The 17,359-nt window shown below is 39.4% G+C and overlaps 1 protein-coding gene across 2 annotated transcripts in view; it reads left to right on the forward strand.

Annotated features, from left to right (window-relative positions):
- Positions 1-405: 405 nt before the first annotated feature.
- Positions 406-17,359, forward strand: part of PXDNL (peroxidasin like) — a 428,875-nt gene continuing 411,921 nt past the window's right edge. For both annotated transcript variants that reach the window (XM_045789101.2, XM_087864880.1), the window contains exon 1: positions 406-5,030. In XM_045789101.2, coding sequence (XP_045645057.2) covers positions 4,867-5,030 — 164 coding nt within the window. In that variant the 5' untranslated portion in view covers positions 406-4,866. The remainder of the gene's footprint in view (positions 5,031-17,359) is intronic.

Consider the following 17,359-nt stretch of genomic DNA (forward strand, 5'->3'; position numbering starts at 1 on the left):
AGTCAGACAGCTAGATGGAAATGGCTTGAAATAGTGTCAAGCATCTGATAAATCCAAGAAACCTTCAGCAGCACCATTACTACCAAGAAGATAATTTAAATATACACCTTGTGTGGGCTGACACATTGGTTCTAGTCTTAGTGAAGAAAAATGTCATTAAAATAGCATATATATGGTTAAAATACAAAAAATGTTAAATGTTGGTTCTTAGCTGTTTGAGAGGATAAAAGTGAAGGAAAGCCTGTGAAATCATGGGAAGGCTTGGAAAACTATTTTAAATAAACAGTTGCATATAATTAAATTTTGTTCTCCAGTAGCCTGGCTTTCTTTTTCTCTTCTTTTTAATTTAGAAAATCTCAGTACACATATGAATATATACTTGAAGTACCGTATACAGTTATCTGTATTTGGACATCTCATTTCCTTTGGACTGTTGCCACCTCTGAAGACAGTGTAGGTTTTTTTAAAATTTATTTTTATATTCAGTAGATATGAAGGATATTTAGAAGATACGTGCAAAACACAAGGAATAATAAGTAAGTGTGCCTGTAAGTACATGTGTGTACCTACTACTAGATTTCACTGCTGGCATTACCGTGACTTGTGTGCTCCTTCCTGATCTCCTCTTAATTCCTCTCTGGGTGTTCCTTTTGTGTTTATCGTAACCTTGCCTTTCGCTGTAGCTTTAGCACATACGTTTATATCTCTAAATAATGTATCATTTGGCTTCACACATACTTAACTTTATACAAGTGGAATCATACTCTTCTGTATTCTGCAGGTCAATTTTTCACTCCAAGTTGCCTTTCTGAGATTGCTCCATGTTATATATAGTTAAGTAACATCCACTAAACTCTGTTTAGTTATTCTTTCTACTGTTGATGGACATTTGTTGTTACATCAGATAGTTTGCTTGTCAACATTCTTCAGCACTTCAGCACGTCTTGTGACGCTGTGTGTGCAAGAGTCTTCATAGAGTGTACATCTAAGAGTAGAATTACTGGATCACAGAATATGTTTATATTCACTTTCACTAGGTGGTGCAAATGTATCTCCCAAAGTAGTGTAACAATGTGTTCCTTCCTGCAGTGTTTAAACATTCCGGTTATTCCATAACTTCACCTACATTTGATAGTGATTTTTCCTATTTAGTAGTGTGAAGTGTTACAGAGGCCTTGTTACTTATTAAGGACGTTTTGTACCTTTTTGAGTGTTTCTTGGTTTTAGGTTTCCTTTCTGTAAAGTTCCCATTAGAGGCTTTTGGAAATGTTTTATTTGGTAGTTTCTTTTAAAGCAGCTGGCTTGTAGGGTTCCTTATGTAGCCTGGCTACTAACCCATTGTCAGTTACATGTATTGCAAATATCTTTCATTAGTTTGTGGTTTCTGTTCTTACTCTGTTTGTGGCATCTTTCTTGAATTAGAATTTTCAGTTTTAATTTTTATCAGATTCATCTTCACACAACCTCAATCCAGAATCATGAAAATATTAGCCTATATTTTCTTACAAAAGTTCTCTTTTTGTCTTTCACATTTAAGTCTGTAATACACCTGTTGTTGATCTCTGTGTCAAGTGAGAAATAATACTTTCTTTTTTCTTACTTTGTTGATCAACTGTTTAAACACCATGTTTTGAAAAGTCCCATTTTTTCCCTCTGATTTACAGTGTTAATGGTCATAAATTTTTGCATCTTTGTGCTGTGTGTCTAGGTTTTCTTTCCTATTTTGTTAGTCAATTTATGGATCCCTGTGCTAAAACTACAGTCTTATTTAGTATAGATTAACAATAATTCTTGATCTAGTAAGATAAGTCCCTTCAACTTAAATTTCAGTAATTTCTTGGCTATTCTTGGACCATTTGACTTTGATACACATTTTAGAATCAGCTTCTCAGACAACATATACACAGTCCTCTTAGGATTTCCTTTGGAATCACTGAATTTATTGATAAATTTGTATGAGAATTAACATGTTTATGATTTGGAGTCCTCCAATCCATGAATAGGGTACTTCTCTCCTTTTATTTAGATCTTATTAAATGTCTTAATAAAGGTACAAAATTTTGTTTCAAGCATCTTTTGATTTATGTGTAGATAATTTTATATTTTTCAGTGCTGTTGTATTGTTTGTTAAAATCACATTTTGCTCCATTATTGATTTTTATACATTAAATCCTACTGTCTTGTAATTGTTCTAAATTTTCTACATAGACAACCAAATCATCTTTATAAAGACAGTTTATTTTTTCCTTTGGGTTGTTTGTTTGTTTTGTTTTTATTTTGCCAGATACGCTGGTTGGGACCTCCAGTACAGTTTTGAATAGAAGCAATGAACAGGACCAACCTTATTGTTTATTGCCCATATATAGTCATTTTTAATAAATGGCTTGGTGTGCTTTGAAAGAGCATATATTCTGTTGTTCAGTATAGTATTCTGTACATGTCATTTGAAGCAAATTTTTGATGGTATTCAAATCTAATACAGTCTAAACATTTTTTTGGTATGCTCTTGTGATTTTCAGCAAAATCTCTCACTGATGGTAGAATGTCAGTTCATTTTAGGTCTTTCAGTTTTTCTTTGTATATTTTGATGCAGTGATGCTACACTTTAGGTTTCCTATGTCTGTTTGGTGATTTGAACCTTTAACATTATGTGGGAACCCTCTTTGTATTCTTTACTTCAAAATCCATTTGGTTTGATATTCCTATAGCATTTTGGAGGGGGGGTTGGTGGTCACCTAGTGTATCTTTTTAAATTTTTATTTTAAAAGCTAATTTGGGGATATTTAATCTCCAGGGAGATTTTTTTATTCCCTTCCTCCCCATAGCAAGTTTGAAACAGGCAATTTTCCTTGTGTTCTCTGGGCGGATGGGGACAGGGGATAAAGTGGATTTTTTCTAGTTCGTCCTTAATGAACTTGAGGAAAATACAGGTTTCCCAGTTAAGACCCTCCACTTAGGAAAGGTTTTTTTCTTCTCCTTCCTGTAACCGTGATACCCCCAAATCTTTTTATTTTACTTGGTTAAGCAAATACTCTCAGACTGAACCAGCCTTCAGTGTTTACTTACCTTGCCACCTTCTCATTTTCTCTTCATTTTTGGACTCTTGTATATGTGTTTAACTTAACACTTCAAGGCATTTTTAAAAATGTTTATAATACTTAACCTATATAATAATAGTTTTCTGCAGGAAAGTTGTCCTGAGGCATTCTAGGAAAGAATCTGTGGTCTGTAGTGGCTGTGTCATGCATGTGGTTCTCTGCCTTGCTTGTAGTTCTTAGCCCTGTTTTCACAGGAGGTAATCAACAGAACTTCTCATTTAAACTTCTCATTTAGGTTTCTAAAATAGAGAGCATATAGTCTATCCTGGAAAAATACTCTATGAATACAAGCTAATATTATGTTTTGAACTGAAAACAATGCACAAACTTGTATGCCTTGTCCATCTAAGTCCTCCAAGTCACAAATACTGGCAAAAGCATGGTAATTGTAAGGCATGGGAATGAAAGGAAGAAATTAGCTTTTTCAGTTTATTTCGATACTTAGACAATAAAATAAACATGAACAGTTGTCAGGTATACTTGATTTACTTTAAAATCATTCTTGTTCATAGAGATTATTTTTTTCTTGTGATCTCTGTATTTTAATAAAATAACAAAACCCCACATATTTAAGTTTGAACATTTTGCCAAAAGAGGGCAGTATTCACCCACTGTAGAATGCAAAGGGACTGAGAAATTATTGGAAAGAAGGCAAATGAAGTTATTTTTCTTCATAAGATTCGTAAAGTTTGACAAAACTAGATCAGCAATCATTGGATTTGTCACCCAGTCTGGTCATCTGGGATTGTTGCCTAGATTGGGCCATCTCAAATTTTAATTTATTTTTATATTACTTTTACATTTTTTAAAGTGCTAGTTTAGGGTTAAAAGTTAGTCTTTAGGGATAAAACCAAAAACCTTTTCTAAATACTTGCCTAGAGTCACCAAAAAACTCATGTTTAAGGCACATTTATTGAGGTCTGTATTTGCCAGTGTCCTCAAGGCTGCTCACCTCAGTGACCTGTGGCCAGTTAAACCTGGTGAAAAATGAGTGTCCCTCCAACGGTGCTGCCACTGAGCCCAGCGGTGGCTCAGCCTTGTTCTACTTTAAACTTAGGTTTGTCGATCAGTTTGTCTCCTCTGCATGATGGTGTAGAGCTTCATGGTGTAGATATAACAGCTTTAAATATTAAAGGAAGAAATAGGAAGTAGTTAGTTTGAATCTTGAGCGAAATGCTTTGGTCTTCAGGTGTAGAATAGGAAGAAATGAAACCATTTTTTGAAAGCGTACTTTGGAGCAGGGAAGGAAAATGTGAGCCTAGATCATTTATTAGAACTCTGTCTGCCCTTTAGGATTTAGTAATACTACCAGATAAAAAGAAAAGCTGTTCTGCATTGATTCAATAAATAATCAACTTGCGCTTCAAAAGGACAGCTAGGGGGAGAAAAAAAGGACAGCTAGGGTGTAAGTGGCTAGCGCTTAACATAACGTGCAGTGGAAGCAACTTTGGAAAAGTTTTTATTTGCATTGCGCTGCCCAAATGGAGTACGTTTCTGAAAGCGGCTTTTGCATGGACAAGCTTCTCCGCGTCCCTGAGAGTCCCGCGCCCCCTAGAGGCGTTGGGCGCCCTCCGCCCTGTAATGTGATCTCCCTGCTCTGGATTGGTCAGAGGCTGAGTTCCCTGGGAGCGGCGCTTAGCTGGGGCTCCCAAGACCGGCTCAGGCTCCGTACGGCAGGTTCCGCACTGCAGCCACCGCCGCCGCCACCTCTGTCGCCACCACCGCTGCTGCTGCTCCTGCTGCTTCGCTTCCAGCAGCGGATGGAGCGATGGAGTCCAGACTCTTCTGCTGGACCACTTGCTTTCTCCTGGTCGTGTGGTGCCTGCCGGTGCTACCCTGCCCTAGCCGGTGCCTTTGCTTGAAGAGCACCGTCCGCTGCATGCACTTGATGCTGGATCACATTCCTCAGGTGCCGCAGCAGACCACAGTCCTGTAAGTTCACACAGATTCCCGTTCAGCACTTTTCATTGCCCTCTACTGAGACCAAGCACTCTGCTTTTAACCTAGATTCCTGATGTGATCCCTGCTGTATAATTGGAAGAGGGTTTTCACCTTTCAAACAACTAAATGGTTCTGCTTTGTTAGACTAGAAAATGTGAGCAATGATGAATTGAAATATATTTGCACTAGGTGCAGTTATCTTTTCTAACATCTTCCAGAACTTACTGTTGAGAATTTTCATCTCTATCTTAAGAATTTTCCTGTATAAGTTCTCATATTATCCCTTTCATCGTCTTCAAAATCCTTTGGACTCCTAATTGAGTCAGCATGTGTCTGTCCCATTTGAGAAGAACTAATTTAGCTTTGGAATGTGCTTCCAACTTAATATGTGCTGGCAATTTGCATTTCTTTTGTTCATTGTTGGGCTTTGTATTGGGTGTGCCTCTCAGGTGGGTGATGCTGTCAACCTCAGGCCCTTGAAGGACTATCCATTTTCCAGAGCAGACACTGTCCAGTAGGTACTGGGTACTTAGAAGCCTTCTGGAGAAGCCTTCTGACTTAATCAGCACCTAGGGGGCATTATGGGATGGTAGTGGAATGGTAGAGTAAACCATAATACAGGTATCAGATGGGCCTGGGTTCAAATACCACTCCCTTGTCTTAATGTGGTGATAATAAACCTTTATCATTGAATTGACATTTGGATTAAATAATATGTACGAAGTGCAAATCTTTTATTATCATAATTTTCAAGTCTTACATCACAAGAGAAGGAAAAATGCCAAAAGGACTTGCGAATTTGAAGGGTTCACCTCTCCATGGTAAAGTTTTTGCAGATTATGTCATGTCCATGGAAGAGAACTCCTTTCACTGTTCCAAATCCATTCTTGAGCAGAGTGAAATAGCTTAACATTCCTGGGATTTTGAGATATGAGATAAGAAGATCAGCACTGTATGGTTGGTTTTTTTTTTTTTTTTTTTTTTTGGTCATAATCATGAAATGAGGAATTTTGCTTGGTAATGAAAAGTTGAAATTAGTGGTTGGTAGTTGTGTAGAATAAGAGATGTGTATTTGCCATACATATTTATGGTAATTTTCATTAAGTGTTTTGTTTATTTCATATGCTTGCAAATACCAAAATAAGTCTTACTCTGAAAAGTATTAAGACAGGTCCTTGAAACTGGGACTGCTGCATCAGCACAGGCAGTCGGCACAGAGCCAGAGAGACTTTGGACTTGTAACCATCCTTGTGTCATTTTATAATTGTGGTTTCTTTTTTCTTTTAAGATTTTTATTTGTTTATTTGACAGAGAGAGACAGCAAGAGAGGGAACACAAGCAGGGGGAGTGGGAGAGAGAGAAGCAGACTCCCAGCGGTGGAGCCTGATGTGGGGCTCGATCCCAGGAACCTGGGATCATGACCTGAGCCAAAGGCAGATGCTTAACGACTGAGCCACCCAGGCGCCCCTAATAGCAGTTTCTGACGGAGAGTAACAGAGCCTCACAGAAGGGGCAGCTTGTCTAATCAAGTGCCACCGACTTAAATAAAAGGCTACTTAAGTTCCAATCTGGGCCTTAAATTTTGATTCTTAGGTGTTTCAAAGAAGAAATTAGCGCTCATTAGACACTGTCTTCTAGACGTATTGGACGGAACTGAAAGGACGCTGTCGATGTACTTGTGAAGAGCCTTCCACTACATGTGGAAATAAGTCCTAATGGTTGGGTTCTCAGGTTCCAGATTGGGCCTGCTGCTGAGCCAGATACCCTATAGACAAAATGTATGTTGCCATGGGTGAGTTCTTGGCTTCTTGATGTCTCGGTTTCCTTTCCATAAAATGGGGATGCTAATAGTGTTCACCGTCTAGGGTTATTCTGAAGATTAAATGAGTTAATGCACGTTAAAAACTTAAAACAGTGCCTGGCCCTACTAAGCAGTAGAAGAGCTCACTATTATTACGTTTACAGTTAAGGATACAATTTGAGCTGCAAACTCAAATACCTCCAGGAAGCTGGCTGGTACAGTAATGTGAGGGAAGTGGCTGGATGAGGACGAACAATTGCACAAGTGGTGTGATGGACGGCAACCAACCTCGATTGGGTCTATGGGGGCCAAGAGGTGGGAGAGGCGAGCCAGTGGCAAGGGCCGGCCAGCCATAGAGCTCATTGCTGCCCTGTGGGAATTTGGGCCTATTGTTAATGAGCTTGCCATATTTTTCAAGAAGATAGAGAAGTCAAAAATGTAATTCCCTAACTTTTAAATCTTGGAGGATAATGAAAATGTTTTTAAGTGAAAGGCAACAGCACCCAAGCCCAACCACACATATTTGTAGGTTACTCTTATCCCAGGACCTTCCATTTGTGACCTCTATTAGAGAAATAGCATAAAGGATAAGAAATATATGTAAAGTTTATAAAAGTTGGTGCACTCTGCTTCTTTTGGGCTCCAAATACTTGACATAGGATTACGTTTTCAAGTAAGCAATATCATGAAGGTACACTACTAACTGCATTAAGGTAAGAATTGTGCTCAATCCCCCCCCCAAATAAATAAATAAAATCTTATTAAAAAAAAAGATAAGAATTCTGGAAAAGAAAAAGCCAATCAGACTTTGGAAGCTAAGGCAAATGGGGCCTGGACCAATTTCTCCCTAATAGCAGCATCAAGAGTTTTTGTTAAACCACACTTATATATATGTGTGGTCATCATAGCAGTGGAAATAATGTAAATAAACATAGCCAAAGTGCTTAGTAAATGTTAATTAGTAGTATTATAACTTTATTGAGTTTGTCTTTACATGTTTTTAAAATTTTAACCTTAATACAGAAAATATTTTTCTCAACCACAGATAAGGAAACTTCACTATACTTAATGATTGATTATGGTTGGCGTTTGAAGTTTAGAAAAATGCAAGAACTACTCCCCCCAATTTTAATTTAATTCCATGTATAAAGATATCATTGGGTATTCAAAGCAAATATCATTTACCAAATAGGCTGCTACCATTTAGAAACTTTCACTCCTCATGCTGTATATTTTAGTAAAGCAAATCTTTCAGAATTGGAATTTGCAAACCAAAAATTTCTAATAGTGAACTTTAGGGAGCCTGTTCAGTAATCAGAGGCTCTGCGTAGTTTTAGTTGATTTTACTTTAGACCCAGGTCGTTAGGTTTTACCTCCAGAATCTCAGGTGCTGATTAAGAAATGTGATGTCCTTAGAATTCCAAGGAGTGAAAGATTGAGCCTTGGTTGAACTCAGGGACTGTGATTAAACAGACTCTAAAAACCATCTTAATTCCACTAGAAAAATGTAAAAAATGAGAATGTCCCCATAAGTTTTAAATATACAAATATGTACAGTGTGAACGTTTAACTATTTAATTAAGGCATTTCCTTTATGTACAAAGCTTGCTTTGCCCTCCAAATATACCAACCTTGGGAGGAAGACTGGCAGTGGCAAATGGGAAAATGACAAGTTCAGTCATGAAAATGTTTATCCAGTTGATAAAAATGTCATCTTGTTCAAGAAGAAAATAGAATTCCTTCAGCTCTTTCCAGTTTCTAATCCAATCAGGTTATCAGATTTTTTTTAAAAGATTTTATTTATTTATTTGATGGAGAGAGACAGCCAGTGAGAGAGGGAGCACAAGCAGGGGGAGTGGGAGAGGAAGAAGCAGGCTCCCCCCAGAGGAGCCCGATGCGGGGCTCGATCCCAGGACCCTGGGATCACGCCCTGAGCTGAAGGCAGACGCTTAACGACTGAGCCACCCAGGCGCCCCAGATTTTTTTTTTTTCTTAAATTTAACCTCAGGGGTTACTTTGACCTTTGAAACAGAATTTTTCATAACTTTTTTGCAACTGACATAACTTGTTGGCTTTGAGTTATCACTTAGTAGTGAGCAGGCCTGGATTCCCTAGACGCTTTCCCATTTGGCATGGTTGAAGGGAAGTATGAGGGACCCGGCTGAACTATATCTAAATTCAAACCTACCCCAGTTGTTGACCGGTTGGGGAGAGAAATGGAACTAAAAGTTGAAATGCATTTCCTGTTTCATTGCCTAGTTAGTAAGTCAGGGTACACTGTTTCAGCAAATGCCTCCAGTCTTGGGGGCCTAACATGGTGCAGCCTCACCACCCTAATGACTCAGCACAGCTCGGTGCTCAGAGAAGAGCTAGAAGAGGCTGTTCTAGAAGATGGGATGAGTGTTCATGGAGCCCACGTGAGGATCTTGGGTGGAGGAACAGTGAGGAGAGGGCAGGGTCGGGGTGTGGAGGGATAAAAGCTGCCAGCTGTTGGCATCACTGTCTGGGATGTGACCCACCCCTGATATCTGGGAGTCATCCTTCAGCCACACCGACCTACAGGAGAATTAGTTTAGGGGATAAACAAGTCCTATCTGGACATATTAATTTGGGGGTCTCTCGGGGGACAAATTGTTGAAGAAGTCTAGCAAGTAGTTATGGGAGATGTAGATCTGTGATGTGGAGCACTCCCCTAGAGCACCAGGGAGAGTGCAGGGCGGAGGCGTGGGACAGGAACACACCACGGAAGGGTAGAAAGTGAGCTGGCTAACACAGGGAAGGAAGCAAAATGTTTCCCAGAGGGGTGTGACTGAGGTATGGCAGAGTCGAGCTTGGACACTGAAAGACAGGCTGACAATTGGGTGGTGCAGATGACAGCAAAAGCAGCTTTGACAGATAGGAATAGAAGCCAGATTGCAAGGATTAAGGAGTAATAGGCTTGCTTTTCCAGATTTCAGAACTTGGCCTCCACCAAGGAAATGTTAGCATCCCCATCTCTGAGTCTCAGTATCCTCATCAGCAAAATAGGGATGAATAATTGCCTAGTGATGCCAGGATCCAAGTGGTCTCATCTCAGGATTTCCTACAATGGCCTGTACTTAGATGATATATGCTGATTAAGTTAGTGGAAGAGAATAGTGTTTTCTATACTGAACTCGGCATTTCAATCCCTACTATAGATTCTATAAGTGAGATGAAGGGAAGCATTGCGCAATAACAGCTTTTGGGGGAGTAGTTACAATATGAAGCCGCAAAGGTGAGGTCCCTGTTCTAGTTAGAGAGCTAGTGCATATATAAAAAGTTGAATAATAGTACAGGTCTGATGCAAGAAAGACCAATCTGTTTTGCATTTATGGAGTAAGAAAGGATGGTGAATGTCCTGGTTTGTCAGCTTGATAGGGTAATGTAGATAGTGAAAATAAATGACAAAGAGGGAAAAATCTGAAGAATAGAGAAAATTTGAGTTTTACTTGGGCATCCTGGTGGATAGGGTAAGGGCTCAGGAATATGGTAAGCTCGGGAGGCAAGGGATGCGGTTTTGAGAGTCATTGAGATAAGAGTGTGCATTAATTCAGCCGGAGGGAGGAAATGTGGTTTTCCAGGAGATGCTTGTAGAATGAGAAAAGTCTGCATAGGCTAGAACTCTGGAAAACCCCACAGTCAAGGGAACACATATGTAAGCAAGAGCCAGGACTATCAGCTGTGGTTGTGAAGTCTGTACACTGCTCAGCTCCACACTGTGCTGGAAATGGTGCCCCCTGCAGTTGTGTGGTGTGCTGACCCTGGGGGCAAAAGAAAGAGGAGTCAGAGGAGAACGCGGCAACCAAAGAAGTAGGAGTACCAGAAACAAGGGCTCTCAAGAGGGAGGAGGGTGGTCAAATCTGGCAAGAAGAGTTTGATGTAACAGAATGCAAATTTTGCCTTCAAGCTGCTGGAGGAGAAGAAGGTTGAAGGAATTTTGTCGTTTTTGTTTGTTTTTTAAAGGATAGGGAATGTTTTGTGTGAGTGGTAGGCAAAGGGAATGGAAGTCGCGTAAGAGGAGTAAAGATATGAGAGAAGAGAGTGGGTATGTTTTCGTTGGAGCTTGCAATTCCAAGGAGAGGTGTTCGATAACAGATTAGTGTAAGCAAGTAATTGAGAGCTTGATGTCTAGATAGATGAGGCAAGATGCAGACCTTATCTGAAAGGGAGAAAACCCAGCAGGACGGAGGCTACAAACCTCAGAGCCAAGGCATCTGGAGACCATCACTGCTGCAGCAGATGTCCCAGCCCAGGCTCCAAATGTGTCTGATGTTTCTGGTTCCAAAGGGAGAGAGAAACATTATAGTAATGGTGAGAATTACAGAAATTAAGTTAAGGAGACTGTGGATGTTGAGCAACTTTATCTTTGTTAATTTATTCCATTGCTTCAATGGCATCTTCAACAAATAATTTTTATAAAGTGTTCTTTTATTCAGTGGAGTGGTAAATTTACTTTGGGCGATTGTGTTAGTTAGCTCAGGCTGTTATAACAAAATACCATAGACTGGGTGATTTAAATGACATTTATTTCTCAGAGGAAGGTCCTAGATCAAGTGTCTGGTGAAAGCTGTCTTCCTGGTCCAGTGAGATGGCTGCCTTCTCATTGTCTCACAGGTAGCCAGAGAGAGACCATCTGTCTAAAGGTATTAATTACATCACGAGGTCTCCACCCTCCAGACCTAATTATTTCCCAAAGGCCCCACGTCCTAATACCACCACATGGGGATTAAGGGTTCAACATATGACTTTGGAGGGGAATCAAGAGTTCAGTCCATAGCAGTGACTCAGGTTTAAGTCATCAAAATGTTTATCCAAAACAAATAGGTTACTGATATAATTTAAACATTCTGGTATATTCTTTATTTAATATGTATGTTCCTTTCCACTCTGAGACACAATAAACTGTTTCTTGAGATACATGGAAGGCATATTTTCCTTGCTATTACATGAAATTGAGCATATCTGACCAAAATTCAAATCATGAGACCTTTTCCAAATGCAATATGAAAACATTTAAACATTTTAAATATTCTGCCTTTCTTTCAGGCAACAGAGTAGCCACAACAAATGACAGAAACAGTTTTATTGTCTAACTCCAGACTATGCGGTGAAAAACTGAGTTATGGTTAAAAATCATCTTGTTTTATTGTTCGGTCTGATCAGTTTGGATCACTGTATCAGTCCTCTCCCAGTGATTCTTCATCAGAGTAGGAAAAAAGAAAGTTTCATGTTTGGATTTTAAAATGGAAAAAAGAAAAGCATGAACATCATTTCAGCTAAAGATACTATAAAAAATTCCTAAGTCTACTAACTTCATTTATTTTAGTAGGCAGAACCAAAAGACCCTCATTTAACCTCAGTTGCTGCAGAGTGCTATATCTGTATAATATGTATATAATATGATAGATATCCATAATACTTTGTGTAAATGGTTTCCAAGAGTAAGGACACAGATCTTTTTTAAGTTTTTTTTAAAGTTTTTATTTAAATTCCAGCATAGTTAACATAGAGTGTAATATTAGATTCAGGTGTACAGTATTGTGATTCAACATTTCCATAAAATACCAGGTGCTCATCACAACAAGTGCAGTCCTTAATGCCCATCCCTTATTTCATCCATCCTCCTACCCACCTCCCCTCTGGTAACCATCAGTTTATTTCTTTATATTTAAGAGTCTGTTTCTTGGTTTGCGTCTCTCTCTCTCTTTCTCTCTGTCTCTTTTTCTCTTTGCTTTGTTGCATTTCTTAAATTCCACATATGGATGAAATCATATGGTGTTTGTCTTTCTCTGACTGACTTATTTCACTTAGTACAATACTCTCTAAATCCATCCATTTTGTTGCAAATGGCAGGATTTCATTCTTTTTTATGGCTGAGTAATATTCCATTCTCTCTATATACCACATCTTTATCCATTCATCAGTCAATGGACACTTGGGCTGTTTCCATAATTTGGCTGTTGTAGATAGTGCTGCTGTAAACATTAGGGCATATGTATCTCTTTGAATTAGTATTTTTGTGTTCCTCAGGTAAATACCTGGTAGTGTAATTGCTGGATTTAGGGTAGTTGTATTTTTAACTTTTTGAGGAACCTCTGTACTGTTTTCCAGAGTGGCTGCACCAGTTTGCACTCCCACCAACACTGTAATAGAAGAGGTTCCCCTTTCTCTACATCCTCACCAACATGTGTTGTTTCTTGAGTTATTGATTCTAGACACTCTGACAGATGTGAAGGGATATCTCATTGTAGTTTTGATTTACATTACCCTGAGGATCAGAGATGTTGAGCATCTTTTCATGTGTCTGTTGGCCATCTGGATGTCTTCTTTGGAAAAATGTCTGTTCATGTCTTCCGCTCCTTTTTTAATTAGATTATTCCTTTTTTGGGTGTTCAGTTTTATAAGTTCTTTATATATTTCAGCTACTAACCCTTTATCAGATGTCATTTGCAAATATCTTCTCCCATTCCATAGGTGACCTTTCAGTTTTGTTGATTGTTTCCTTCACTGTGCAGAAGCTTTTTATTTTGGTATAGTCCTAATAGTTTATTTTTATTTTTGTTTCCCTTGCCTTAAGGGACATATCTAGAAGGAAGTTGATACAATCAATGTCAAAGAGGGTACTGCCTGTGTTCCCCTCTAGGATTTTGATGGTTTCAAGTTTCACATTTAGGCCTTTAATCCATTTTGAATTTATTTTTGTGTTTGGTGTAAGAAAATCGTCCAGTTTTTCTTTTCCTTTTCTTTTCTTTTCTTTTCTTTCCTTTCCTTTCCTTTCCTTTTCTTTTCTTTTCTTTTCTTTTCTTTTCTTTTCTTTTCTTTTTCTTTTTCTTTTTCTTTTTCTTTTTCTTTCTTTTCTTTCTTTCCAGATTTTATTTATTTATTTGACAGAGAGAGACAGCCAGCGACAGAGGGAACACAAGCAGGGGGAATGGGAGAGGAAGAAGCAGGCTCCTAGCAGAGGAGCCTGATGCAGGGCTCGATCCGAGACGCTGGGATCATGCCCTGAGCCAAAGGCAGATGCTTAGCGACTGAGCCACCCAGGTGCCCCAGAAAGTGGTCCAGGTTCATTCTTCTGCATGTTGATGTCCAGTTTGCCGAACACCATTTGTTGAAGAGACTTTTTCCCATTGCATATTCTTTCCTTCTTTGGTGATGATTATTTGAGCATATACTTGTCAGTTCATTTCTGGGTTTTGTATTCTATTCTATTGATGATCTATGTGTCTCTTTTTGTTCCAGTACCATACTGTTTTGTTCACTACAGCTTTATCATGTAACTTGAAGTCCAGAATTGTGGCCCCGTGGTGTAATGGTCAGCACTCTAGACTCTGAAGTCCAGAATTTTGATGTCTCTAGCTTTGCTTTTCATTTTCAAGGTTGCTTTGGCTATTTGGGGTCTTTTTTGGCTCCATACAAACTTTAGGATTGTTTGTTCTAGCTCTGTGAAAAATGCTGTTGGTATTTTGATAGGGATTGCATTAAATGTGTAGATGGCTTTGGATAGTATTGATGTTTTACCAATATTTGTTCTTCTAATCCATAAGCATGCAATGTTTTCCCATTTCTTTGGGTCATCTTCAATTTCTTTCATCAGTGTTTTACAGAGTACAGTTCTGTCACCTCTTTGGTTAGATTTGTTCCTACATACCATTGTTTTTGGAGCAATTGTAAATGGGATTGATTCCTTAATTTCTCTTTCTGCTGTTTCATTATCGGTATATAGAAATTCAACAGATTTCTGTATGTTGATTTTGTGTCCTGTGACTTTACTCCTTCATGATTCAGTTCTAGCAGTTTTTTGGTGGAGTCTTTCAGGTTTTCTGTATAGAGTATGACAATACCTGCAAATAGTGAAAGTTTGACTTCTTCCTTGCTGATTTGGATATCTTTTATTTATTTTTGTTGTCTCATTGCTGTGGCTAGGACTTCCAGTGCCATGTTAAATAATAGTGGTGAGAGTGGACATCCCTGTCTTGTTCCTGGCCATAGAGGAAAAGCTCTCAGTTCCTTCCCATTAAGGATGATCTTAGCTGTGGGTTTTTCATAGATAGCCTTTATTATGTTGAGGTATGTTCCCTCTAAACCTACTTTGTTGAGGTTTTTTTCATGAATGGATGTTGTACTTCATCAAATGCTTTTTCTGCATCTGTTGAAATGATCATATGGTTCTTATCCTTCCTTTTATTAATGTGGTGTATCACATTGATCAGTTTGCAATATTGAACCACACTTGCAACTCAGGAATAAATCCCACTTGATCGTGGTGAATGATTTTTTAAATGTATTGTGAATTTTTGCATCCATGTTCATCAGGGATATCAGCCTGTGGTTCTCTTTTTTAGTAGAGTCTTTATCTGGTTTTGATATCAAGGTAACGCTACTCTCATAGAATGAGTTTGGGAGTTTTCTTATCTCTTCTGTTTTTTGGAATAGTTTGAGAAGAATAGATATTAACTCTTCTTTAAATGTTTGGTAGAATTCCCCTGGGAAGCCATCTGGCCCTGGACTTTTGTTTGTTGGAAGTTTTTGATTACTTATTCATTTTCTTTGCTGGCTATGGGTCTGTTCAAGTTTTCTATTTCTTACTGTTTTGGTTTTGGTAATTCACGTGTTTCTAGGAATTTATCCATTCCTTCCAAGTTGTCGAATTTGTTGACATAAAATATTTCATAATATTATCTTATAATTTGTGTGGTGTGTGCAGGGGTTTGTGCTGGTCTTCTGGGGAGGGGCCTGCCATGCTGGGATTGAGGCAAGCTTGCCTGAGAAAGCAGTCCTGCCAGAGCACAAGGTGGATGGGGCTTGGTGTAAGCAAGTTAGGAAGCCAATGTTGGCATTGCACTGCTTTCTGCAGTGGGTCTATGTTTATGCTGAGGGGCAGGGAAGAGAAATGGTGCCAGTCAGCTCCTTTGTTCCCAGAGAGGCGTCTCCATGCATGCTGCCTCTCAGGGATGCCCTCTGAGAAGAGTGAATAATCTCCCCACTGTGTGCCTCAGGTTTTCCTCAGATTGCTGTTTCCATGCCATGTTCTCCCCCCCCCCACTGCCTCCTGGGTTGTTTGCCTGCCTTCTCTCCAGGAGCAGGGCATTGCCATCTGGGCTCTATCCCAGCCAAACCTGCTGACCTTTAAAACTCCAGACTTCAAGTCCTGCTGGTTGTAAGCACTCACAAAATCCAGCCTCTCTCATTTTCCAGGCCAATGGCTTTGGGGAAATGTTCTCCTTGTGTATTCCCCTATATGCTCCTCTCTCTCTTGTCCTTCACCTCCACCACAGTCCCTTCCCTCTGCAGCAACCAGAATCTGTTTCTCCCCTAAACCACAGTCTCCACACTTCCTACCTTCTTCGATGTGGCCTCTTCTCTCCCTTTAGTTGTGGGGTTTGTTCTGTCAGTCTTCAGGTTGATTTCTGGGGTATTTAGGATGATTTGATAGTCATCCAGCTGTGTTTGTGGTACCAGATGAACCTAGGGTCCTCCTACTCTGCAGCCATTTTGAAAATGCAAGACACAGATTTTAGGATTCATTTATCAATTTCACCTGGCTTGTGAGCCCCATGAGTAATTAGAAGAGGCAACTGCCTACACACATGGTTTGGAAAAAACTTAGAGGTCTCCCAAAGATAGATTCCCCAGTAGCTTACCAGATCCTGGCATTGTCCATGATCTGCCCTTGTATTAGATCACCTAAGACTCCAATGAAAATCATCCATTTTATCTTACAGGAATGTTGTGACCTTGTAGATGAAATAGGACCACCAAATCAGTTCTTTAAATCACTACTAGTCGAGCCCCTGGTACAATTAGAACTTAACGTGAATTGTGTTTCTAGGAAGATGCAGCAGGAAGTCCACAGATGCAGGAAGCCAATGGGCTTTGTACACACTGCTCTTTTGGCCTGGAATGCATGAACCCCCGTTGTCCTCACTTGGCCTATTTTGGCTTAGTCTTCAGAGGTCAGCTCAGAGCTCACCTCTGGGAATTCTTCTTCATCTTTCCCTTCTCACCAGTTTTTGGGAGATTCCTTTCCTGTCTTGACCAGAGAACATGTCACATGGGATTAGGATTATTAACTTGTCTCCCTGACAGACCAAGTGCCGCCAGGGCAGAGAAGAGAGATTACATCTTTTCTTTTCAAACTCTTAGGGCTTGCCAACATAAAATATATGTTGAATGCATGAATGAGCCAAATGGCAAAATGAAACTTGAGAGGTGGTGAAAATATGTCCTACCTTCTAAGAAAGCTGCAGACTGCTCTGTTTGGCCTGGGTTAAAATGATTTCTGTTTGTTGTGACCCTTACCTACTGCTTCTCCTGTGTTGATCACTACTCTTGTAAGAGCGCTATGTAATATGCTCTTGAACTGCAGGCTGAGAGAAGAAAATTGATGCCTAGACACAAAAAACCTTAGAGGAAATGAGATAAAGAAGAAAAGAGAACTGGAGGCCAAAATTCCAGCAAGTAGAAATGGGTATCTGAGCGCTGACTGATACTGTGG

This window comes from Ursus americanus, chromosome 9 (genome assembly GCF_024610735.1).
Source record: "Ursus americanus isolate L20-20 chromosome 9, mUrsAme1.1.p, whole genome shotgun sequence".
In the NCBI taxonomy this organism is placed as follows: domain Eukaryota; kingdom Metazoa; phylum Chordata; class Mammalia; order Carnivora; family Ursidae; genus Ursus; species Ursus americanus.